The sequence below is a fragment of the Staurois parvus genome, unplaced genomic scaffold, assembly GCF_062004578.1.
Source record: "Staurois parvus isolate SC_StPar_1 unplaced genomic scaffold, SC_StPar_1.0 ptg000415l, whole genome shotgun sequence".
Classification (NCBI taxonomy): domain Eukaryota; kingdom Metazoa; phylum Chordata; class Amphibia; order Anura; family Ranidae; genus Staurois; species Staurois parvus.
Window position 1 is genome coordinate 4,755,198 of NW_028318211.1, and position 27,713 is coordinate 4,782,910.

General features: G+C 43.6%; 1 protein-coding gene across 4 annotated transcripts in view; it reads left to right on the forward strand.

The window, feature by feature from the left end:
- ADCY4 (adenylate cyclase 4) overlaps positions 1–27,713 on the forward strand; it is a 133,939-nt gene that overhangs the window by 28,920 nt on the left and 77,306 nt on the right. For 3 of the 4 annotated variants that reach the window (XM_089687059.1, XM_089687060.1, XM_089687057.1), the window contains exon 2: positions 12,793–13,159. In XM_089687059.1, coding sequence (XP_089543185.1) covers positions 12,977–13,159 — 183 coding nt within the window. In that variant the 5' untranslated portion in view covers positions 12,793–12,976. Of the gene's footprint in view, positions 1–1,383; positions 1,853–12,792; positions 13,160–27,713 lie in introns of those variants that run through there. The other variant, XM_089687058.1, reaches the window with a different exon arrangement.

Here is a 27,713-nt window from a genome sequence, read left to right on the forward strand (position 1 = left end):
TCCATCTCTAGTGCTTACAGAGAATGGGCCGAGAAAGTGAAAAAAATCCAGTAAGCGGCAGTTGTGTGGACGAAAATGCCTTGTTGATGTCAGAAGAGAATGGGTAGACTGGTTGCTGTGACATTCAAATGGTAGGGTCAGAATTTGGCAAAACATGAAAGCATGGATCCATCCTGCCTAGTGTCAACACTTCAGGCTGCTGGTGGTGGTGTAATGGTGTGGGGGATATTTACTTGGCACTAGCAAGGTGTACCTAATAAAGTGCATGGTGACTGTGTATGAAAGATAGACATGCCTACAATCTATAGAATAGAAGATATTACAGAAATAAAGGAAGCTTACAATCAATTCAATGTCTGCAATCATATGTATGTGTTTTTTTTCCTATAAAAACAAAGTATGTTGCACACATTTCTATAGCATGAAATATCTAGATATGTTTCAATCCAAAGATCTGCTCTGAAAAGGAATATCCACTAAATGTCTGTATCCCTGTCCTCTCCTTATCCATTCTGGGGTATTATCTCTGTTTTATCCCTGTCCCCTCCTTATCCATTGTATGGTATAATCTCTGTTTTATCCCTGTCCCCTCCCTGTCTATTTTGGGGCTCGATCCCTGTCCCATCCCTGTCCATTTTGGGGCTCGATCCCTGTCCTCTCTGTCCATTTTGGGGCCCTCTCTCTGTCCCCTCCCTGTCCATTCTGGGGCTCGATCCCTGTCCATTCTGGGGCTCGATCCCTGTCCATTCTGGGGCTCGATTCCCTGTCCATTCTGGGGCTCGATCCCTGTCCATTCTGGGGCTCGATCCCTGTCCATTCTGGGGCTCGATCCCTGTCCATTCTGGGGCTCGATCCCTGTCCATTCTGGGGCTCGATCCCTGTCCATTCTGGGGCTCGATCCTTGTCCATTCTGGGGCTCGATCCCTGTCCTCTCTGTCCATTCTGGGGCTCGATCCCTGTCCTCTCTCTGTCCATTTTGGGGTGCTGTCACCTCTCTGCTATCTCTGGCCATTCTGGGGCTCTGTCTATTCTGGGGCACTCTCTCTGTCCCCCTCTGTCTATTCTGGGGCGCTCTCTGTCCTCCATTCTGGGGCTCTGGCTGACCCCTCACTGTCCCTTCTGTGGTTCTGTCCTCTCCATTCTGGGGCTCGGTGCCCGAGCGCCCTCTGCCCCTGCTGGGGCTCGGTGCCCGAGCCCTCTCTGCCCTTGCTGGGGCTCGGTGCCCGAGCCCTCTCTGCCCTTGCTGGGGCTCGGTGCCCGAGCCCTCTCTGCCCCTGCTGGGGCTCGGTCTCTGTCCTCTGTATGTAGAGCTCAGCGTTGTGTTCAGCACAGTCGGCATGTATTTGTTCCTGTGATTGTAGCTCATGTCAGTAGGAGTAATGTAGAGCAGTGTTGGTCGGAGCACGCTCCCTATAGAGGACAGACAGTCGGATGTTCCTGTGATCACCTCCAGGACTAGGGGAGCACGGCAGGCAGGCAGGCGGACAGGAGCTCGGGGGTGACAGGTCCGGACGGTGCGCTCCGCTCCTAATGAACACACAGAGGAGATCAGTACATGACACATCAGGTGTGTACAAGTCAGGGGACACAGCCAGCCAGCCGGCCGCCCCCTCCTCCCAGCAGATCAAAGTTCTCTTCCGTTCTTCTATCACCAGGTACTTGGGTGTCCTCCTGGTGGCGTCATCCTGAGCCCCTGCTTCCTCCGTGCAGTCTGCCAGCCGCACTCTGCACGGGGCGGGATCCAGCCCGGACTAGTGTTATTGATTCTCCAACTTTACCTTATCACACTGAACTATCCACCCGAGACAAAGAGCACTGCGAGCGCGGCATGGCAGCCTTCACCTCCACCCAGGTCAGTACGATCCATGGGGGCACCTACCGGCACACTGCATGGCCTCTTATACATGTGTGGGAATGCCCTTTCAATGTATGTGGTCAGGGGTTAAATGGACCGTACGTGATCAGGGGTTAAATGGACCGTACGTGATCAGGAGTTAAATGGACCGTACATGATCAGGGGTTAAATGGACCGTACGTGATCAGGGGTTAAATGGACCGTACGTGATCAGGGGTTAAATGGACCGTACGTGATCAGGGGTTAAATGGACTGTACGTGATCAGGGGGGGTTAAATGGACCGTACGTGATCAGGGGGGTCAATGGACCGTACGTGATCAGGGGGGTCAATGGACCGTACGTGATCAGGGGGGTCAATGGACCGTACGTGATCAGGGGGGTCAATGGACCGTATGTGGTCAGCGGTGCAATGGACTGGTATGTGGTCAGGGGCAGGGGCGGACTGACAACTCATGGGGCCCCCAGGCAATAGGGGATCATGGGGCCCCTGTGTCCTTGCCCAAACTCAAAAAAGCCTATGAAAAAGGTACCAAGGGCATCCCATGGGGCCCCCTACTGACCCCGGGCCCTAGGGCAATGCCCGAGTTTCCAAATGGTCAGTCCGCTCCTGGTCAGGGGTGCAATGGACTGGTATGTGGTCAGGGGCAGGGGCGGACTGACCATTTGGAAACTCAGCCACTGCCTGAGGGCCCGGGGTCAGTAGGGGCCCCATGAGATGCCCCTGGTACACTTTTTGTTTTTTTTCATAGACTTTTCTGAGTTTGGGCAAGGGCACAGGGGCCCCATGATCCCCTATTGCCCGGGGCCCCATGAGTTGTCAGTCCGCCCCTGGTCAGGGGTTCAATGGACTGGTATGTGGTCAGGGGATCAATGGACTGTATGTCATCAGGAGTTCAATGGACTGTACACTGCTCATAGTCACCTAATAAATCTTCCAATGGCTTGTTCCTTTTACAATCTAGGTCACTCATCAAATGTGTGTGTGTGTGTGTGTGTGTGTGTGTGTGTGTGTGTATTTTATAAAATATTATTTTATTTTAATTCTTACTATCTGACTTTACAGAGCATATTTCAACATTGTGTTACAGATATAAACAGGAGAGGGAAGAAGGAAAATAACATACATTTTTATAATTAAATACAAGGGGGTGGAAAATATAGGTGTTTTTTTTTTTTCCTTCCGTATTTTATTTTTTTTATTTTATTTTTTTTAATTTTTAAGTGTAAAATAATATTGAAATACTCAGTAAAGTTTGTTTAAAAAAATGAATGTTCTTAACTTTTATTTTATAAAACAAACTTTACAGAGAATTGTGTTTGCAGAGAATAAGTCTGATAGGTAGATTATTATTTTTTTTTTTTATGGTTTTTTTTCATACCGTGTACTAAAGAGATTTTATTTGGAGTTAATTTGAAAGGTTTGCTGCATCTATCTCAGGCACCCCCGGGGGTACATGTACGACAGGCTGAGGAATCGTGCTCCACATTAGCCATCGTGTCCTAGTTTTCCCAGTACAGTACAGATTATTTTTTAATTTTTTTTTTTTTTGGCTATAGCAATCTTTTGAAAGCTAATCTTTCTAGAATTCCAACTTTTGTTCTATGAATAGGATTCCTTGGAATGAACATCTATTAGAATTTAATGCACTGGAAGTTGAAAGGAAATGACAACTATGACAAAAGCTATAGCATGTAATGTAGGGTGATCACTGGAGGATCTGAAGCATGTATAGATTGGTTGGTTGAAAAATCTGAGATCACGTGGTTATTGTGTGTGTGTGTTGAGCAGGAATTGTTGAAAAGCTTTTAAATAGTACAGAATGAAAGGAATGGAATCCAGACGGTCAGGCTTTGTGAACAACATGATTCTTTGCAGATCAGACAAATATGCACACACAGGTGAACTGAAAGTTAAGAAGGTTTTTGTTTTTTTTGTTTAGTTTTTATAAATTCCGGTTGGCATAAAGAAAAAAAAAATTAAACCCCTTTTCCAAGAAATTGAGCTTTGACCACCTGCTTTTTCCATCGTGACTGGAAAAAGTGACGTTGTAGATTGGCTGGTCAGCTGTAGCTGCAGTGATGCCTGTCACCTCTCATTTCAGTGGGAGAGCTGCTCTAATATTCTGCTGCCCTGTGAGCAGCCTGGGGCTATATGTGCCCTGTCACTGTGGCCTTGGGCATAAACAAATATATTTACTGAAATCATTTTTTTCACACCTCATACTGATCTATTCCTGTTAAAGGAGAGCAGAAAAGGATGGCAAACTAAAAGCTGCCCATACACTATACAATCAGACTGTATATTCTCCTTCTAGATCTATCAACTATGTGATGAGGACATACCTAAATAATCTACTCCTTTTGTTTCAAAGAAGGCAGGCCCTTGCACTACAACACACGTGTCAAACACCCCCACCTTGTCTCAGCAGTTGGCAGCAGAGAGGAGGACAGAACTCCTCCTGCCAGATCCTGTGCTTCTTCATGCAGCCACAGAGAGTTTCATTTCTGCCACCCAAATGCTCAAGTGTTAATTTCTCATTTTGTCTAAGGGATAGACCTGATCCTCTGCTATCTCAGCAGATGGTGCTCGCCCACCCTATGGCAGTGGACTGTCCCTCTGCATTATCATATCCAGTGTAGGGCTATGGACCCAGCTCTGATCTTGATGATGTCAGGATCCTAGACCAGTGAAGCATGATGATGCAGGCACTGTGGGACCAGTCTGGTGCAGGGAGGAGCAGAGGATTGGGTAAGTAAATCTTCTTCACTTTTTTATCCCCCCTAGGCAATTTAACTCTTGCAGTGCGAGCACAGCCCCACTGCAAGAGATAATTTTATTTACCTGGAGTTGGGATTTAAAGTGGTTGTGAAACCTTACATATACACAGTAAAGAGATTGGCCTCAAGTGATACACAGAGATGAAACAAATCCTCCTACATAAGTTGTACCTGTTTATCTACAGTCATCTGTCCTCTACATCCATTCAAACTGCAGAATTTTACACAGAATCTCTAAGTTCTGAAAACTAGGGGATGGGAGCTGCAGTTAAATCCGTGAGGAGAGGTTATTGGAGGAAAGGGACACACCACCATTCACACAGGAACATGCCTGAGGCTGTCAGTCACAAGCTGTGCCCTCCCCTGTCACCATTTTTCTCTTGGTGTCAGGAAAACTCATCAGAAGTGACTCATGCTAATGGCAGAAGAACAAGGCAGAAATAACACTTGGCGCTCTGGATTGAGACAAGTACATACTAGAGGTATACAGTATGCTTTGTTCATAGTTCATGTCTGAGGTTTACAACCATTTTAAGGAAATAGTACAGTTAGATTGTATAGTGCATGGTCACCTTTAGCACCGCCCCATTCACACTGATGTAATTTGAGATGTGACTGCTGTCTCACAGCATTGCACGGTAATGGAGAACGCACTGTTTTCAGTGGTGTCCGTTCACATCAGAGCAGTTTTTAGTTTTGGAAATGGTACAGGTGCTACACTATATTGCCATAGGTATTGGGACACTCCTCCAAATCATTGGATTCAGGTGTTCCAATCATCTCCATGGCCACAGGTGTATAAAATCAAGCACGTAGGCATGCAGACTGCTTCTACAAACATTTGTGAAAGAATGGGTCACTCTCAGGAGCTCTGTGAATTCAAGCGTGGTATCATGATAGGTTGCCACCTGTGCAATAAGGCCATCCGTGACATTTCCTTTCTACTAAATATTCCATGGTCAATTGTTAGTGGTATTATAACAAAGTAGAAGCAACTGGGAACAGCTGCAACTCAGCCACGAAGTGGTAGGCCACGTAAAATGTCAGAGCGGGGTCAGCACATGCTGAAGTGCAGAGAAGTGGCCAACTGTCTGCAGCTATAGACCTCTAAACTTTGTGTGGCCTTTTAGATTAGCACAGCATCAGTGCGTAGAGAGCTTCATGGAATGGGTTTCCATGGCCGAGCAGCGGCATCCAAGCCTTACATCGCTAAGTGCAATGCAAAGCATCAGATGCAGTGGTGTAAAGCACGCCGCCACTGGACTCGAGCAGTGGAGATGTGTTCTCTGGAGTGAGATCACACTTCTCTGTTTGGCAATCCGATAGACATGTCTGGTTGCCAGTTGAACGATACTTGCCTGACTGTATTGTGCCAAGTGTAGAGTTTGGTGGAGGGGGGATTATGGTGTGGGGTTGTTTTTCAGAGGTTGGGCTTGGCCCCTTAGCTCCAGTGAAAGGAACTCTTAAGGCGTCAGCATACCAAGACATTTTGGACAATTTCATGCTCCCAACTTTGTGAGAACCGTTTGGGGATGGCCCCTTCCTGTTCCAACATGAGTGCACACCAGTGCACAAAGCAAGGTCCATAAAGACTTGGATGAGTGAGTTTGGGGTGGAGGAACGTGACTGGCCTGCACAGAGTCCTGACCTCAACCCGACAGAACACATTTGGGATGAATTAAAGCAGAGACTGCGAGCCAGGGCTTCTCAGCTGACACCAGTGCCTGACCTCACAAATGCACTTCTGGAAGAATGGTCAAAAATTCCCATAGACCCATTCCTAAACCTTGTGGGGACCGCCTTCCCAGAAGAGTTGAAGCTGTTATAGCTGCAAAGGGTAGGCTAGCTCAATATTGAACCCCAGGGTCTATGACTGGGATACCATTAAAGTTCACATGCATGTAAAAGCAGTCGTCCTAATACTTTTGGCAATATAGTGTACTTTAGTGCTGGAGCAGCACAAGTTTGGCTCCATAGACTTTAATGGAAACCCACCAAAAATGCATGTTAAACAATTTGCATGTGTTTTAGTGTCTTTGGAAGAGTTTTGTTAAACATCCAGTCTCCTTTTAGAAAACAAAAGCATTGAGAATGAAAAATGTGTCGCACTACAAAATTACACTTAAATTTTCACATTAAGAATTTGTAAGCTGCAATTTATTACATTTTTTTTGTTGGTTTAATTTTTCATAGTGCTTTAATATTTTTAGATTTTATCTGATATATACATCATCTCCCTCACTAAATTAGTCCTCTTCCAATATTCACCACTTTTTGTATTCCCCAAAATTTTAATCCACTCTGGTCTCTACTATGCATAAGAACAGTGAGATGAGTTGTGTACCCTTTCTTGAGACTATGTACAGTTGTTATGCTATGCATGTCTTAATGTGTCTGATGACTGTCTGCCACAAGGGCATCGCAACATGTAAACTATGCAGGTTGTCTTGCCTATAGTATATTCCCATTGTTTTGGAGTGAAATGTTTCCCTCTATCCATGGCAAGGAACCAAAAGAACATTATTCTTGTTGGAATGCACACATAGTGTAGCTGTTCATAAACTGCTTAGTTTTCCATGAAGAAAAGATGCTAGCTGCCTCCATTTTTTCCAATTCACTTAAAAGAGAAATGTGGATTTTATTTTTCCCCCATTTATACATACCTAGGTGGATGCAGAATCAGTCAGATGTTGCATCTGTCCCCTGCTGGCTCGAAGTGTGAGAACTCGGTGATCACATGACCGCTGATTGCTGAGTTCTCACCCCCAGAGAATGGTGACTGTCAGTCACCGCTGTCCACTCTGCCCCCCTCCCACCCCCCCCCCCAGCGGTCACTGGGGACCTGGGCTATGCAGGGGGAGGGAGTGGCTGGCTCAGGCTCTCAGCAGCTCACTGTGAGGCTAAGCCTTGGTGCCGCTCCAGACTCTGGGGTGGATCCTGACTTTCCCCAGCCTGGACTGGGTGAGTGCCTCTGAATGTGGCTTCAGCCCGCTGTCAGCTGAAAACGGTCACAGGAGTGCAGAACAAACTTCACTCCTGTGATCCAGAGAAGTACAGCCAAAAGAGCTTTTTTCTCTTTTTGATTAAAGATAATTGGGGGTCATAGGGAGAATTGAATGCCATATGTAAATAGAGCTGATTTAAGACACAAGGTAGATGTTACCTATACTACACACGAACTGGCAACCCATTAAAGCCCAGTATACAGGTGTATATCACTAAATGAGGGACACCTCCAAGGATGAAGCATTTAGATACTACTAGTATTTTCTATTACTTTGGTTATTTTTATCAAGCTGTGAATAGTGTTATTCTGTATGGTGGCTTCATACCAGTTTTGTATAATTCCACCCATCATATCAGAACCCCCCCATCACTATAAGCCACCCGGTAAAAACAAAACCTGATGGGACAGAAAGTGGACAACCTCCTATTCAACATTTAAACATATTTATTGAAATACATCTTCCACACAGATAGTATAAAATCAATACTTGGCTAATGTGCCCAAGAAATCACAATATCATGTTCCATGACATAATTATACTCCAGAGGTTGACACGTTTTGCCTGTTGGCTTCTTCAGGACTCCAAACTGGAGGCAAGGAGATCAAATGCCATAGCTGGAAGGTGTGTATACGTAACCATTAATAATATAAAATATAATGTCCTATAAACATCCTAAACCATCCAAAAACATCATTTTCCATGAACTTACATGCCAACATAAACAGTGATTCGGGGTGACAGCACCCACATAGAGGGTCAGATTGGCCTTGGGTGAGCGTCCACATACAGAACCGCCTCCCCCTCGTCTCCAATCAGATGAAACTCTACAGAAGGAATAACAAAAAAAACAATCCCACTAAAGAGAAAGGAGGAACCAAAAAAGGGGGACAGGGGAGAAAGGCATAGAACAAAACAAAGGGGGTGTTATATCCCCAGCATAGCAAATATTGAATCACTCACTGACAAAAGAAGCAATCAGCGTGAACTTCCATATACGAGTATTATCTGTATGCAAGCCGTTCCATGAGTATGTTCCAGAGGACAATCTAGATGCAACAATGAAAATCAATATGGAAATATCCACATTTTAAAATCATAACAATATTCAGCAGCCCATTTCCAAACCGTTATGTCGTAATTCCTTCCGCAGGAAAAGCATATGCAATACCGGACAGATTGTTGTGTAATGAAGAGGCACTCCTTCCAATATCCAGTATCGTGCATGTGTTCATACCCCAAGTCCTCTAAATGTGGCTCCTATAATCATAACGTATATCCATGCTTAGTAATCCCTAACTGCTGCTGCATCTACCAAATAAAGTCAAATATCATATCTCGTACCTTTTCAAGCCACTATGTCTCATCAAAACACCCAGCATATGGTGGGGCACTTAAATGCTGTCATCAATCAGGGACCGCAATTGTGCCTAGATAGACTATAGGACAAAAACAAACCGCCCCTCCTAGTGGCGATCATGCACAAACATCAACTCCGCCCAAACAGCCAATAGGCGGAAGTACATTCCGCCACCCTACGGGTGGCTGCACTTCTGCTCACTGGTTATTCAGGCAGAAGTGATGTTCATGCATGATCGCCACTAGGAGGGGCGGTTCCACCCTATGGTTGGTTGCACTTCCGCCCATTGGCTATTTGGGCGGAGTTGATCGTGCGCATGCGTGATCACAGCTGGGAGGTGCGGTTTGTTTTCACCCTGTAGTCTATCTAGGCTCATTTTTGGTCCCTGATTGATGATAGCATTTAAGCACCCCGCCATATGCCATTATTGGCACCATTGAGGAGAGACAAATACAGCGGGCATTTTGATGAGCCATAGTGGCTTGAAAGGTACGAGATATGATATTTGACTTTTATTTGGTAGATGCAGCAGCAGTTAGGGATTACTAAGCATGGATATACGTTATGATTATAGGAGCCACATTTAGAGGACTTGGGGTATTAACACATGCAAGATACTGCATATTGGAAGGAGTGCCTCTTCATTACACAACAATCTGTCCGGTATTGCATACAGTGGGGCAAAAAAGTATTTAGTCAGCCACCAATTTGTGCAAGTTCTCCCACTTAAAAAGAGAAGAGAGGCCTGTAATTGGCATCATAGGTAGACCTCAACTATGAGAGACAAAATGAGAAAACAAATCCAGACAATCACATTGGCTGATTTGGAAAGAATTTATTTGCAAATTATGGTGGAAAATAAGTATTTGGTCAATATCAAAAGTTCATCTCAATACTTTAATATATCCTTTGTTGGCAAACGTTTCCTGTAAGTCTTCACAAGGTTGGCACACACTGTTGCTGGTATGTTGGCCCATTCCTCCATGCAGATCTCCTCTAGAGCAGTGATGATTTGGGGCTGTTGCTGGGCAACATGGACTCTCAACTCCCTCCAAAGGTTTTCTATGGGGTTGAGATCTGGAGACTGGCTAGGCCACTCCAGGACCTTGAAATGCTTCTTACGAAGCCACTTCTTCGTTGCCCGGGCGGTATGTGTGGGATCATTGTCATGTTGGAAGACCCAGCCACGTTTTCATCTTCAATGCCCTTGCTGATGGAAGGAGGTTTGCACTCAAAATTCATGATACATGGCCCCATTCATTCTGTCCTGTACATGGATCAGTCGTCCTGGTCCCTTTGCGGAGAAACAGCCCCAAAGCATGATGTTGCCACCCCCATGCTTTACAGTAGGTATGGTGTTCTTTGGATGCAACTCGGCATTCTCTCTCCTCCAAACACGATGAGTTGTGTTTCTACCAAACAGTTCTATTTTGGTTTCATCTGACCATATGACATTCTCCCAGTCCTCTTCTGGATCATCCAAATGCTCTCTAGCAAACTTCAGATGGGCCCAGACATGTACTGGCTTAAGCCGGGGGACACGTCTGGCACTGCAGGATCTGAGTCCCTGGCAGCGTAGTGTGTTACTGATGGTAGCCTTTGTTACGTTTGTCCCAGTTCTCTGAAGATCATTCACTAGGTCCCCCCGTGTGGTCCTGGGATTTTTGCTCCCTGTTCTTGTGATCATTTTGACCCCACGGGGTAAGATCTTGCGTGGAGCCCCAGATCGAGGGAGATTATCAGTGGTCTTGTATGTCTTCCATTTTCTAATGCTCCCACAGTTGATTTGTTCACACCAAGCTGCTTGCCTATTCAGTCTTCCCAGCCTGGTGCAGGTCTACAATTTTGTTTCTGGTGTCCTTCGACAGCTCTTTGGTCTTCACCATGGTGGAGTTTGGAGTGTGACTGTTTGAACGTGTTATCAGTATAAAAGACACCTGTCCACAACCTCAAACAGGTGCCATTGATACAGGTAATGAGTGCAGGACAGAGGAGCCTCTTGAAGAAGAAGGTACAGGTTTGTGAGTCAGAAATTGTAGGTGACCAAATACTTATTTTCCACCATAATTTGCAAATAAATTCTTTCCAAATCAGCCAATGTGATTGTCTGGATTTTTTTTTCTCCTTTTGTCTCTCATAGTTTAGGTCTACCTATGATGCCAATTACAGGCCTCTCATCTTTTTAAGTGGGAGAACTTGCACAATTGGTGGCTGACTAAATACTTTTTTGCCCCACTGAATACCTTTCCTGCAGAGGGATTTACGAGGTAACTGTTTGGAAATGGGCTGTTAAATATTATAACTTTAAAATATGTGGATATTTCCATATTGATTTTTATTGTTTTATCTAGATTGCCCTCTGGAATGTACTCCTGGAACAGTTTGCATATGGATAATACTCGTATATGGATGTTCACGCTGATTGTTTCTTTTGTCAATGAGTGATCCAATATTAGCTATGCTGGGGATATAACACCCCCTTTTGTTCTATTCTTTTGTCCCGTCCCCCTTTTTTGGTTCCTCTCTCTTTAGTGGGATTGTTTTTTTGTTATTCCTTCTGTAGAGTTTCATCTGATTGGAGACGAGGGGGTTCTGTATGTGGACACTTGCCCAAGGCCAATTTGACTCTATGTGGGTGCTGTCGCCACGCATCACCGTCTATGTTGGCATGTAAGATCATGGAGAATGCTTTTGGATGGTAATAATGTTTATAGGACATTAGATTTTGTATTATTAATGGTTGTTATGTATATACATCTTCCAGCTAAGGCATTTGATCTCCTTGCCTCCAGTTTGGGGTCCTGAAGAAGCCAACAGGCAAAACACGTCAACCTCTGGAGGATAATTATGTCATGGAACAGGATATTGTGATCTCTCGGGCACATTAGCCAAGTATTTGATTTTATACTATGTGTGGAAAATGTAGTTCAATAAATGTTTAATGTTGAATGAGGTTGTTCACTTTCTGTACCAGTAAAGTCCCATCAGGTTTTGTTTTTTCTTATTGCAATTTTATAATAGGGATGAGGTACATATGCAGTCCATATATGATATATTACTATGAGCCATTTACATCAAACCCCCCCCCCCCCCCCCCTCACTTCAGTCCACCCCCCATTCCTCCTTGCCCTCAAATCCTTATAATGTCTCTAACATCTTGGCACGGGGCAGAAGGTGAAGCAGAGGTGGACAGAACCAGGACTTGCTCCCTCTTCTGAATCCCCACTCTGGAGCAATGTCCTCTTTCCATGTGAGTGGGCTAGCTGTCGGCACCATAGCAGCAAATGACCCAGTGTGTCCTGGTTCACCCACCTGCACCACTGAGATGAGTGATGCGATGCAGCTTATATGGCTAAGGCACTGTGCAGCACCTCCACTTCCTCATAATGTCATCACTGGTCCTCGGGGGGGGGGGGGGGGGGGGGGCATGAGTGCCATCTTGGGGGGCTCAGCCCACCTCTAGAGCCATCTCTGTTGCTGTGGCATGTCAGGGATACATTCACATAGCCTTGTAAAGTTTATGATCGGCCCCCTTTAGGAATGCCCCCACCATCCTTAGGACTTGAGTAGACCTATCATCAAGATCTTTGCCATTTCAATTTTTCTTTTTTTGCATATTTGGAGGAATGGCATCAGCACCAAATGCCTAGATTTTGTGGGCAACAATTACACAGCTACAAATACTCTGATTGCATGATCACAATTTTGGAGTGGGGGGATTTATAAATCTTATTAATTTTGTAAAATATTATTATTATTATTATGAGTTATTCATTTTGTTTATTTATTTTAGATCCCGTTTTGAACTGAAACTCCTGGAATGGTAATCTTCTCAGCGCAATGTCTTGTCCATGGAGATCTTACAGCTCTGTTTCTGGACCTTTGTGATGGACCCTAAATTATGCTCCATACTTTTCTACCAGTTCCTCTGTGTACCAACTTGTTCCAGGAGCAAAAGACAGAGATAGTTGATACAGATGCCAGAGAACAGCAGGGCTCACCTGAGCCCTTACTCGACACGATTTTGCAAGGAAAAGGAAGGCCTCTTTTATGAGTCCTACTATCGCTTGCGTCAGCAGTATCCAGTCATCCTTCTCCTGCTGCTTATTGTCCTGGCAATATGTTGCGCACTTATAGCCATCACCTTTGGCACCGGGCGGGTAAGTAGCCTTTTTGTTTTTTAAATATTGTAAAGCCATAGTTTTGCAACTAGCAATAAATGTAGTGCTTTTAACAGAACCATGTCACTGTAAATGTTCAACCAGGCAGTCCCCCTCAGATTGAGTCAGCAGTTGTCCTTCAGAGAATAATTGTATAGGGCAAAGCATTACCAAATTTGATCACCCTTTTTTAGAAAATGAAGTCCTGACTCCTGAAAACATGATCTGTTACATACATTAGTTAAGCCCCCGTTCCCTCCCCAAAAGAGACTAGTTTATTAATTATGCAAACATAATGGCTTCAGATCAGCCATAGGTGGGGTTGGGTTGGAAAGCTTAAAATGTTTGAGGGTTAGGATCACTGGTCCTTTATAAGCCTGAGCAGCCATGAAGAAAGTACCCACCACTCTCACTGTTGAGTTGGTCACAGCTTTAAATGATTCTGGCTTTTAGCCCTCTGAGAGTCATGGTTATTGGACACCTGTCTGAAATGTGTGATGAAGACAGGTATTTAGACTGTGCCATAATGTTATAACAATATTGGGTTCTCATAGTCTATGGAAATTGTACAGTTGGTTTAGTACAGATGTTGATGCAGTTTCAATCTAATGAAGCTTTGGCCTTGTCCTTCCAAAGAGAATCATCTTGTGTAGTATGTTGGGAGTGAGAGAGTGTGCTCAGAGGACCTATTAAAAGGTATCACTGTTGTTTCAAAATATGATTTTCTGCAATCACGACTGCCTCTTTTGTTATGTTGGCTTATTGCTGTGCTGATATACTTTAAATGTTTAGGCCAGGCAGGGCTCTGATTTAAAGAGGAAGAAAACTCTCCTACTCTTTACAACCAAGTTAGCTGCCATCTTAGCCTCTGTTTGATCTTAAACTGCCATGGTGCTGCACATGTGACCAGTTAAGACACCAGCCATTTGATGGCTTGACCGTTTTGGTTGAGAGCACAAACCAATGTGACAGTTGAGCCTGGTAAACACGATGAGAATATCAGACGAATGATCATATGTTTTATTTTATTGCATGCTAGTCTCATATCAAAAACGAATAGGTTTACTAACCATAAGAAAATTCTCATAAGAGAGAATACAACTTCCCTCAATAATGTAATGAATTTTTTCGTTTCCGAACATGCGTGGTCTTGGTCACTCAATTTTTTTTTTTTTATGGACAAATACTGTACTGATTTAAACAAAAATAGTTCTGTTATCTTTACAAGAATTTTTCGGGCATGTCCCTTTTGGATAATTTCACAGCTCTCAAAAGCAGTGTACTAACGATCAGATTAATCATACGAGCGCTCCAAAAATTGATTTTTCTGTCCAATCTTCTCATCGTGTGTTCCTAGCATTACATTCCCGACAACTGTTTTTAGAAATGGTTAAATTGATGCGTCAAGGTCTGCTTTAAATCTGGTTGTGCTATTGGCCACTATTCCATAGGTGTTACACCTGGTCATAAAATAAAAACCAGACAACAGCTTTCAAGTTTTTTTTCAAAAGCATACCTGCAGGGTTTTCCTTTAATGCTGATCAGTATACCTGCTTTGAATATGACCAATTTATAAATTTTGAAGACACATATCTGCAATAGAAGGGATATATGCTTTTGTAAACACACAACATAGGCAAGATGGTAACGCCAGTATTCACCGTCGGAGCATTTGTCTTCTGTGTCGCTTACCTCTTTATTGGATTATGTATCACCAAGGTTCTGTGGTTAGCTGTATGTTCTCTTCATTTTTGGCAGCATTGTGCATAATGTAGTGCAGAAAAACCTGATTGAACTCGCATTGCATCTGACTTCTGCTCTGGGGGGGATGTTTGTTATTGGCCTATTGTTATGATCGGCAGGTTTACTAACCAATACTACGGTTAAGGAAGCTGGAGTTGGTGGGCAGAACTGGTAGCTAGAAGGTGGTCTGCATATGAGAATGTCTGTCTTAAAACGTGGGAATTGCTCTGGAAGAAAAAAAACAGGTTTGTGGGTAACTGGAAATACCTACTGTACTGTGCAGACAGTAATTGGAGAATTAGTTGGGGGAGCTAAAGACCACACTGGTTATGCTATAGTTTTTTGTCCTTTTTATATTTGATGGACAACTTCCTCTTTAGTGGTGTTGTCCTTCTTCAACAAATCTCCCCTCCCCACCTCCAGAGTGTTGCCCACCTGTGTTACCCCAACATTTCATATTCCTGATATGTGCCTGTTGTACCATGTACCTAATAATATTAAAGTATCCTGTTCTCTTTGTAATGCCTTCGTTTGTGTGAAATACCTGGTCATTCAGTCAGGCCCCCCACCCAGTGTGGTCAGTCTGCCTGTACTCCAGTGGTCAGACTTGTGCTGAGATCCCCCTTTTTACTGGGAAGATTGGTGTACTGCTATTTCTCTGCCTCCTGCTGACATGTCTTCCACCTAGTAGCTTCTTACAGTGTATTTCTGTCTGCATTCTACATGACTGTGGCAATTTGCTGATGCCAAGCCCCCCCAATCGTCACAAGGTATCTCGCCTCTCTAAGCCCCCTATGCAGCTGAAAATAGAGGTTTTGTGTGTGTATACAATATGTACCATTTTTAAATAAGCAAATGAGCAGGAAAAGCACATTTCTTTCTTTTAACATTCATATTCAACTGTAGGTCATAACACGGGTGAAACAACTAATCAATGTGAGTGATTTTAAAAATAGTTGCCAACTATTTTCGTAATCCTTTAGTTGGTCAACCAATTAGTTGGCCTGCATACAGAATGTATTATTTGTTTATCAAGAAATCCAGTGCGGCACACGGACAGCTCCGTGCACTATTCATACATGTCCGTATACACAGTGCAGCACACTTACAGCTCAGTAAACCATCCATACATGCCAGTAAAGGGCTAGAGAGACTAAGCAATTGATGTTCCTCTTTCATAATCCCCAGGAAGCCCCTAATAGACTGCCTTCTGTACCTGTGGGCTCTAGCTCCTCTAGGAAATGTGGCTATTGTGAGGAGAAGCTAGCTAGGCCCCATCCTAAACCATTTTCTAATAGATGTATTAACAAGCTGGCAGAGGAAGAGGCTTCAGGCTTGATGAAAGATTTCCTAGCATCTAGGCAAGCGGACATGGTTGCCACCATCCAGTCTTTTCGAACTTCGGCGGCACAGCCACAGAGCCCAGGCCCAGAGGAGCTAACCCCTAGGGAAGGGCTGTCCTCACAGGACAGCCTTAATTCCAGAGGGGGCTCCAGTTTATTCCTCCCGTCTTTCCAGATTCTTCCTTCAGCCCAAGCTAGGGATGAGGAGGAGAGTAAGAGAGCGGGATAGTCAGCCTAAATCAGACCACAACTCAGGGAGGAGGTGGACATACAGTAAATCTGGGCCGTAAGGCAGGTGAGGAGATTTAAACCTGGCAGACACCTCTTCCCGCTGGAGGACTTGGAGGGCCTCCTTCAGGTGGTTTAGGCCACCAAAGAAATCCCAGAAACCCCCAGAGAGACCTCAGTGTAGGACAAGATGTATAGGGGCCTAGTGAAGGCCCATGCTAGGGTGCTCCCCTTCCACCAATCTCTAAAGGATTTAATCCTACAAGAATGGAAGGATCCTGACAGGAGAATGGTCAGACCTAAGACTTGGAAAAGAAGGTTCCCCTTTAAAGAGGAGAAAGATACAGTAGATGGATTCTTTAAGCTTCCAAGGTTGGATGCTGCGATGTTGCAAGTCACTAAGAGGTCTGATCTCTCCTTCCAGGCTTTACGAAGCATTAAGGATTTGATGTACCAAAGATCTGAATCCCTCTTAAGGAAGGCATAAGAGGCTAACACATCTGCCATGGCCTCAGCTCTGGCAGCAACCTGCATTGCCAGAAATAGACTTTTGGATGGAAAGACTGACCAAACGCCTGTCACAGGGGGCCAAGTCAGATGAAGTGCTAGATTCCCTCTCAGTGATAGGGAAGGCAATAGCCTACCTGGTGGATGCTGTGGTCCAAGCTGTTAAACCTCAGCTAAAACAGCCACACTTATTAATTCAGCCAGAAGGGCTATCTGGGTTAAAGCATGGGAAGGTGACTTAATGTCGAAAGGCAAACTATGCGGTCTCCCCTTTGAAGTCTCCATGTTATTATGCCCAGAGTTGCATATTGCGTTGTCCAGGTCCTCTGAGAAGGGGAATTAATTCCCAGTTAAACCCAAGAGGGAAAAAATGTAAACGTTTTTTTTCATGACCCCTCAGGGCAGAACCAACAGAGGGCCAAAAAGGAGCAGAATAAGAAATGGGGCAATGAAGGGGCAAGGCAAAAGAGCAATTTTCTGTTTTGATCCCCAGGTGCCAGCACTGAAGAAACCAAGTGATGTCAGGATCAGGGTAGGGGGCCGCCTGTCACATTTTGCCTTCCAGTGGAGAAAATATGACAGTGCCTACATCTGCCAACTAGTACGAGAGGGCTATCACCTGGAGTTCTTGTCAAGGCCCCCCACAAATGATCACCCTAACCTGCCTTCCTCGGGACGCCTTGAAGAGGGAAGCTCTCTTGGAAGGAGTTCAGGACCAAATGGTGGAAGCACCTGTACCCAAAAACCAACAATACCAAGGATTTTACTCCCACATATTTGTTATTCACAAACCTTCAGGAAAATACTGCCTAGTTACAAACCTCAGAAACCTGAACAAATTCTTGAAGTACAAAAGATTTTCCATGGAGAGTATTTACTCAGTACGCAAAAATCTCCCGAGAAAGGCCTTTATGACTACGCTGGACCTCAAGGATGCTGGTTTGCATGTCTCAATTCATCTGGAACATCAGGCATACTTAAGGTTTGCAATAGTAATCGGGGAAGAAACCGTTTTTCCAATAATCCTAGCTGAAGCAGTGGCACTCCTGTACCTTCAGGGGATGCCTCAATTCCCTATTTAGACAATCTTCTAATCTTTGGTCCCTCTGCTGTCCAGGTGAAGGCATACACTGGGAGGGTGATCAGCACCCTCGAGTCTCTGGGCTGGATAGTGAGCATAGAAAAATCCTCTCTGGAACTGGAGAAGGTCAAAACCTTTTTAGGCTATGTGGTGGACATGAGCTCGAAAACTCTTTATACTGAGGGACAAGGTGCAGAATATAGTCCTGTCAGTGAGGGACCTGATAGTCGTCTTCAAGCTCCCCAAGGGAGGTCTTGAGGGTGTTGGGCCTGATGTCGGCAGCCATCCCGGTCATAGTGTGGGCACAATTCCACTCGAGATGTGCAGTCCTTCCTTCTGTCCTGCAGGAACATGAAGAAAAAATCCCTGGACAAATGGTTAGTTCTGACTCCACAGGTAAAATCCTCACTAGAATGGTGGGTAACCCCCAACAGTCTGCAGGAAGGCAGGCCCTGGACCCAGTGGGACCCCCTAAAAGTGATCACAGATGCAAGCTCCTGGGGGTGGGGTGCTCATTTGGGTGATGCCAAAGCCTAAGGTCCTTTGGACAAGGCGATTTCCTAGTCTTTGTCGAACTCTAGGGAACTCATTGCAGTAGGCAAAGTCCTGAAGGCTTTCAAGAACAGTATCTTGGGCAGGGAGGTTCAGGTCAGCCCCCACAATGCCCCCACAGTAGCCTACCTGAACCATCAGGGTGGAACCAGATCCAGACATCTTCTGGACCTATCCAAGGAGATCCTGGGTTGGGTCAAAGGGAAGGTTCTTTCCCTAGCAGCAGTTCATATAAAAGGGACAAGCACCCAGTAGGCAGACATTCCTCAGTTACCAGCCCATTAGATAGGGGGATTGGGAGCTGATCCCGAAGGTCTTTTCAGGTCTTAGTCCAATGATTCAGCAAGCCAGAGATGGACCTTTTTGCCAATGGGAAGAACAGAAAAGTAAGGAGGCTCTTGTCGATGCCTCGAGAACGAGAGTCAGACAGCCTAGATGCCTTGTCGCAGATCTGGCAGTTCAGGCTGGCATATGCCTTTCCTTCTCGGCGTTAATTTCACGAGTCCTCCAGAAGCTCAGCCAGTCGTCTGGCATCTCCTCCTGATTGCTCTACCTCTGTTCCTATAATCCTGGAGTTTCACCAGGATGGTGTTGAGAGAGGGGTGACAGTTGGCTTTCTTTGAGTACAAATTGCTGCACTTTCAGTTTTTTTTTTCCTCACACTAGATTAGCTAGAGAACATTTAGTTAAACAATTTTTGGTGGCCAGGGAAAGAATGACCCCAGCCACAAAAGGGAAGTTTCCACCGTGCTAGAAGCCTTATCCAAGCACCCTTTTTAACCAATAGAGGGGTTCCGTTTAAGTTTTTGACACTAAAGGATAAGTTCACCTTTTGGGAACCTGTTACTTGTTCCATCCGATTTTTGGGGTGGAACATGTAACATGTTCCCATAGTTGCAGTCGCTCCTGCGAGGAGAAGTTTCCCCTATGTGTCAGATTTGAAAACAGCGCGGCCGTGCGAGGCTCCGCCCATATGGCCGAGTCACTCATTCAGAGTTCTTAGCAGCTGTCAGCCTGTAGTTTTCAATGAACTACCATGGCACTGTGGAGCACTGTGGTAGTTCATTGAAGCTTCCTGTCAGAATATCTACTTGCTTGTACATCCTGTATGGCAAGAAGATATTCTGACAGGTCTTCAGGAGACCTGCATGGCATCAACGATCTACTGATTGCTGGTGCAATGCTTTCCAGGCTCCTGCAGACAAAAATAATACGTTTGTTTTTTTTTACCTTCAAAAAAATGTGCTTTTAATTCTTTTTTTTTTTTTTTTTTTTTTTGTTTGTCAAAAAGGTGAACATACCCTTTAAAATTATCTTTTTTGTTTGCTATCGTCATAGCTAGAAGAGTTGAAGATCTACAAAATTTGTCAGTCAAAGAATCACCCTTAGGCTAGTACCAGCACAAGGTAGCTTCCTTCGCTAATAGGACACAGGAAATAACTTTGCCGTCCTTATGTGATAATCCTAGGAATGCAAAAGAAGAGAAATTTCAAGTTCGTAATTGGTGAGTGACTATGTAGAATTATTCCCCATGTGGACCGGTTTTGGTAGTTACTTTACTACAGACTGGAGGGCAAGCAGAAGGGAGGGGACTTATAACAGCTGTAAATTGATTGTGTTTCCTGTAGGAAGAAGCCCCTCATCTCTCATGTGTGCCTTCCTGGAAGGTTCATAAAAATGCCTTTTATGAGTAGGTCTAACAGTTGGTTTTTAACCCCATAATGGCAGGTGATACAAAAAGCATGCTTCTCCAGTTAAATGTCTTAGTGACAGCAGGCACAGGTAGCTTGTATCAAGCTACTTGCCTATGACAAGGGAGTCTGTCGTGCATAATATTTTACAATCCTGTCTGAAAAATAGCAAAACCGTGTTCTAGGTCTTTATTTTTGTTTTTCTTTATATAAAAATTTTGATCTCAAAGTCTCTGATGTGTACCAGATTCAACCTCCTAATAGTGTGTGTGTATATCTCTTCCGTTATTCTCAGAGTGGATTAGATATATTTTGTTCCCTAACCATATAGCTGGTTATTTTTACAACTGCGTATAACTATGCTAAACAAGAATATTTTTTTAAACTTTACATAAATTATACAGCACACTTTTTTGAGGGGTTTTTATCCGATTTAATCAAAACCATAATCGGCCAACTAATTGATTATGAAAATCATTAGTTGCAGCCCTAGTCATAACGGCATGGCACAATCCTAAAACAAAACATGGCAACAAGTAAACATATGATATGACTTCTGTTCAAAAGTCTGCATACCCTTAGTTCTTAATACTGTGTATTGCCCCCTTTTAGCATCAATGACAGCGTGCAGTCTTTTGTAATAGATGTCTATATGGCCCTAAATTCTTGCAAGTGGTATAGTTGGCCATTCGTCTTGGCAAAATGCCTCCAAGTCATGCAAGGTCGTTGGTCGTCTTACATAAACTGCACGTCTTGAGATCTGACCTTAATATCATCCAGCCACTCTGGGGAGGAGACTGTGATGGCCACTTCAGAACCATCACCTTTTTCTTCTGTAACCACTGGAGGGTCAACTTGGCCTTGGCTTAGAGGCATTGTCATGCTGGAACATTCAAGAGGGTCCCATGCGCAGCTTTAGTGCAGAAGAATGCAAATATTTTTGTCAGTATTTTCTGATGACATGCTGCATTCATCTTGCCATCAATTTTCACAGGATTTCCTGTGCCTTTTGAGCCACCACCATGCTTCACAATAGGGATGGTATTCTTTTCTTTTTAGGCCCTCTCCAAACATAGTACTTTTGGTTTTAACCATAAAGCACTATTTTGGTCTCATCACTCCAGATTACAGTGTGCCAGCAGCTGTGAGGCATGTCAAGGTGTTGGTGGACATATAACCTAGCTTTTTGGTGGCATTGGTGCAGTAAAGGATTTTTTCTGGCAACTTGATCATGTAGCAAGCAGTATCGTTGTAATGTGCTCCTTAAAACAACCACACTTTTTCCAGAGCAGCCTATATTTCTCTTGAGGTTACCTGTGGGTATTTCTTTGTATTCTGAACAATTCTGGCAGTTATGGGTGCAATCTTTCTTGGTCTACATGACCTTGGCTTGGTATCAAGAGATCCCCGAATTTTCCACTTCTTAATAAGTGATTGATCAGTATTGACTGGCACATTCAAGGCTTTGTATATCTTTTTATATCCTTTTCCAGCTTTATAAAGTTCCATTATCTTCGTACGTAGGTCTTTTTACTGTTCTTTTCTGCTCCCCATGGCACAGTATCTAACCTGCTCAGCGCATCCACGTGAGAGCTAACAACTCATTGACTATTTATACACAGACCGTAATTGCAATGTAAAAAGCCACAGATGTGGAAAATTAGCCCTGATTGCCATTTTAACCTGTGTGTGTGCCTGTACCAAGGCCAAACATTCCAGGGTATGTAAATTTTTAATCTGGGCCATTTGGGTGATTTCTGTTTTTATTATTTAAAAAGGAGCCAAACAACTGTGATAATAAATGGCTTCATATGATCACTATCCTTTTTAAATAAGACAGGTTTTTGGCGTGTTCAGTCATATTTTCAATATCATTTCCAACATTTCATGATTTCTACCAGGGTATGCAAACTTTTGAGCACCACTGTATACACAAATGTTTTTGCCCTGTATTTCTATTTAAACTGAGCTGTTTCACAAGATAAAGGTTGTTCAGAGACAAAGGAACTCTTTTACTGGTAACCAGAATGTGGTTTAACATTCATTTTACATACTACCATAAAATTCTGCAGTGGTTTATAGATTACATAGAACAATTCTCCATAGTTTCTGGTCCAGTAGTTCTAATTTCAGCCATATGAACAACTTAAGCAATTCTCTGATCATTACATAATGATTTAGGAACCAATGCCAAGCATTTCAGAGGAATGTCACTGTGACTGCGGATCAGTGTCGGCCTTTAGCATGTGCAATCTGTGCAGTCACAAAGATTACTATGCCTGCATTCAAGCAAAAAGCACTTTTTTGCAAAGACTTTCCTACCCTTTCCAGTTTATGAAAAGCATCACCTGTCTAAAGTAGAATGCTGTAGTGCTAACAATTTGAGAGTACAAATTATAAGCGTGCTGCAAATTCACTAGAATTTCCCTTTTTATAAAGACTATAGACATTATTTATGTGTCCAGACAACAAGCAGATTTCTGTGGTAAAGAGCACCTACCTCATAATCTAGGCTGGAATTTTTGAATTGGGCTTCTGTACTTACACGCTGTCCACTACGACAACCTTGACACTGTTAACTACTTGCCTACTAGGCACTTAAACTCCCTTCCTGCCAAGACCATTCTTCAACTTATCAGTGCTCTCACTTTGATATTTACTCCGTCATGCAACACTGTACCCTCTAAGTGGAGGCTTCTTCCCATCCAAATGTCTTCGAAGCCGCCAGTTTACAGACTCTAATCCAAGAATTACAAAATTTGGAGTAAAACCAAAAACTTAGTTTTCTCCACTCAGAAAAACTACTCTGCAGACCTCCGTGTTTATCTTGGTTCCCACTATCACAGTAGAAGAGCAAAAAATACGCCCAAGCATCAGGGAAAAAAAAAAACCTAGTCAATTAACAGGCCGAGGTCAGTTCGGGTGGAAGGTAGAAACGTGGTCGATAATTCAGGGGGCAAGCAGAGGCACCGTCAATAAACAGGCCGTGGTCCGTTCCGGAGCTGGCAAAGGTATGGTCAGTTTAGGCAGCAGGCAGAGACCTGGTCAAATAACATGCTAGGGTCAGTTCAGGAACCGGCAGAAGCATGAGGAGTGTGAAGGCAAATGGAAGAAAGTCAGTAATGCGTTCACCATACTTCACTAATAATGTAGTGATGCATAGTAACAGTCACCTATGCAAAGGCATGGTTGGGAAGGATAATGGGGACAAGAATAACTGGTATCTTGTCTATCTCTCCCTTTTGGAGCACACCTGACATTTTTTTTTTTTTTTTTCCTCTGGGAGGGACTTTATTGGGAAAATGGCGTTTATGGAATCTGCTCACTACATCTGAGCAAATTCTTTCTCGTGGGCCTTCCTGGTACAAAAGGTCAGTGACAATTTCCTCCTGTTATCGAAGAAAGGATTCGGGTCTCTCAGTAGATTTACAGTAAATAACATGGGAATTTTATAAACTGCCAAATTGAAAAGATAAGTGGAGATTTTCTTGTACCAATGGTGGGTTGTTCTTGTTGCAAGATTGGGTTGGATCATCTGATTGTTGTAATAGACTTCCCCCATATTGTATTCATGCACACATTCGGGTTTTGGGACTGGGCCATTCCTTCCAGGGATTTGCACAGAGGTGTCGTCGTGGATTAAGGAAAGTATATACAGTGGATATAAAAAGTCTACACACCCCTGTTAAAATGTCAGGTTTCTGTGATGTAAAAAAAAGAGACAAAGATAAATAATTTCTGAACTTTGTCCACCTTTTTAATGTAACCTATAAACTGTACAAACAAACTGAAATCTTTTAGGTGGAGGGAAGTAAAAATAAATTAAAATATGGTTGCATAAGTGTGCACCACCCCCCCAGAATGAGTGAACACATGAGCTCTGCACAGTCTCCCTGTTCATTCACAAACTGAAGCATAGCAAACACAGTTTACTATGCTTCAGCTATGTAAGCGATCAGTACTGATCACTCACGGTGTTCATTCAAATAAAGGAAGAAGCCACTAAATTACATTTTTCTTGTCCCCTTTCCCACTCTCCACCTGGAAACGATTCACTGCATAGCCAGTGGAAGGAAGCCAGCAGTGCAGGAGGGACAAGGGAGCACACCGAGGGGCCTGGGCAGCAGAAGGAAGGAGAACCTGGACAGGAAGAGCAGCATTCACTTGAACAGATTTCTCTGTGCATGCAACTCCAACTCACCTTTTGTTGGAGTTGCAAGAAAAATGCTACTCAAGCTCTACATCAAATCTACCAGTACAAAGTTCTTCGTTTTTCCTCCTTTTTGAAGGGACCTTTTGAAGATGAATGAACCTCCGTGCATGTGTGGGAATGACTTTATCTCGGCTGGGCCAATGAAAATGGTCAAAGATTAGAACCTGGAATCTGATCTGGCCGAAGATGACAGCGACTGGCGTAGAGCGCTGAATAGAACATGAGTATAGTTCCGCTTTAAGCATCTGTTTTAAATCTGCACAGGCTATAATAAACAGGATAATACTATAACTATAATATATTTTTTAATATACTTGAGAAGATGGAATAGTTGGCAAATTTTTTTGAAAAATAATGTAAAGGCAAACCAACCCTTTTAAAGAATAACTAAACTCAAAACAAAAAATGTAATGTATTGCAGCTTGCCAGTCCATTTTTAACCTTTTGGGCTAAGAATATTTTTGGAAAGTATGGAAAATGAAATGCACACAAAAGTGCTACTACCCGTATATCTTGAATGGAGAAGTTATGACTAAAGCCTTGTAGGCTGAAACACGTCGACTTTTCTGTATCTGCAATTTTTATGCTGTGGTCTTCAAATAAATGTAAGCATCTAAAGAGCATCCATGGCCGTGCGAATCCTTTTGTTACCTTTTTAAAATATGGAAATGGTCTTGCCAGAAATGCAGTGTCCCTGTCTCTTCCTGTGAGCTAAAAGGTTGGTAAACACAATGTTTGCTTTTGTAAACTACCATTTCTATTAACTACCATATAATGGAGTTGAGCAAAAGCAGAAATGTTTACATTTCATCCTGTGACTGCAATGGCTCCGGTCATATACAGTCATGGCCGAAATTGTTGGCACCCTTGATATTTTTCCTGAAAATCAAGTATTTCACACAAAAAAGGTATTGCATTAACACATGTTTTGCTATACACATGTTTATTCCCTTTGTATGTATTGGAACAAATATAAAACAGAGGCAGAAAAGCAAATATGACATAATGTCACACAAAACCCCAAAAATGGGCTGGACAAAAGTATTGGCACCCTTAACTTAATATTTGGTTGCACACCCTTTGGAAAACATAACTGAAATCAGTCGCTTCCTATAACCATCAATAAGCTTCTGACACCTCTCACCCGGAATTTTGGACCACTCTTCCTTTGCAAACAGCTCCAGGTCTCTCTTATTGGAAGGACACCTTTTCCCAACAGCAATTTTAAGATCTCTCCACAGGTGTTCAATGGGATTTAGATCTGGGCTCATTGCTGGCCACTTCAGAACTCTCCAGCGCTTCTTTGCCATCCATTTCTGAGTGCTTTTTGACGTATGTTTGGGGTCATTGTCCTGCTGGAAGACCCAGGATCTTGGACGCAAACCCAGCTTTCTGACACTGGGCCCTACAGTGCGACCCAAAATCCTTTGGTAATCCTCAGATTTCATGATGCCTTGCACACAGTCAAGGCACCCAGTGCCAGAGGCAGCAAAACAACCCCAAAACATCATTGAACCTCCACCATATTTTACCGTAGGTACTGTGTTTTGTTCTTTGTAGGCCTCATTCCGTTTTCGGTAAACAGTAGAATGATGTGCTTTACCGAAAAGCTCTATCTTGGTCTCATCTGTCCACAAGACGTTTTCCCAGAAGGCTTTTGGCTTACTCAAGTACATTTTGGCAAACTGTAGTCTTGCTTTTTTATGTCTCTGTGTCAGCAGTGGGGTCCTCCTGGGTCTCCTGCCATAGCGTTTCATTTCATTTAAATGTCGACGGATAGTTCGCGCTGACACTGATGCTCCCTGAGCCTGCAGGACAGCTTGAATGTCTTTGGAACATGTTTGGGGCTGCTTATCCACCATCCGGACTATTCTGCGTTGCAATCTTTCATCAATTTTCCTCATCCGTCCACGACCAGGGAGATTAGCTACAGTGCCATGGGTTGCAAACTTCTTGATAATGTTGCGCACTGTGGACAAAGGCAAATCTAGTTCTCTGGAGATGGACTTGTAACCTTGAGATTGTTGATATTTTGCCACAATTTTGGTTCTCAGGTCCTCAGACAGTTCTCGTCTCCTCTTTCTGTTGTCCATGCTTAGTGTGGCACAGACAGACACACAATGCAAAGGTTAAGTGAACGTCTCTCCTTTTTATCTGCTTTCAGGTGTGATTTCTATATTGCCCACACCTGTTACTTGCCCCAGGTGAGTTTACAGGAGCATCACATGCTTGTAACATTCTTATTTATCCGCAGTTGTGAAAGGGTGCCAATACTTTTGTCCAGCCCATTTTTGGAGGTTTGTGTGACATTATGTCGAATTTGCTTTCTTTCCTCCCTTTTTTTGTTTTGTCCCAATACACACAAAGGGAATAAACATGTGTATAGCAAAACATGTGTTAATGCAATACGTTTCGTGAGAAATACATGATTTCCTGGAGAAATATCAAGGGTGCCAACAATTTCGGCCATGACTGTATATGATGGACAAATGAGTGTAACCCCCCCCCCCCCCCCCCCCAAGATGTGTATTTTACCAGGATTTGTTGGCCAAGGTTCCACTGTTGGTTTGTGTTTGGTGCCACAAGTGTTCACTGTCCTGGCTGCACATGTGCATTGCAGATTTCTAGGAGATCACCTCTAGCCTCAGGGCACAGCCCCATATAAGTCTATGGAGTAATAAAGTGTAAGCTTGTCCAGGATAGTGAAGACTTGCATTGCTGGACACTGCAGAACCACGATCACTCGAGAGAGAGGTAAGTATGCCTCTGTGGAGGAGAGGGTAGGTTAGGTCAGTGGAAGGGGATGAAAGGATTAATATACTTTGTGTTTAAAGTGCAGTTTTAATTTAAGTTCAACCACCAATGATGTGACCTATTCAGCCAGACCACAACCCCAGGCTACGATATTGTGAGGATTATCACAGCTCAAAATAAAAGAGCAGGGCTCTGTAGGAATTATGGGTAGAAGATGGAGAAACAATGGCATTTCACACAGTGCTGAGCTCTGAAAGCTCGGTTTATGAACAGCATCATAATCCCTTCAAGTTTTCTGTATAACAAAGTAATGCAGTTTAATCAGCCTTAGTTTTTATGAACGTGTCTTCTTTTGTTCAGTGTATTTTAATAGGGGCCTATTAGGTATTAGAATATATTATTGTGGTTGTTATAATAATGAAAAATTTGTATTAAAGAAGTA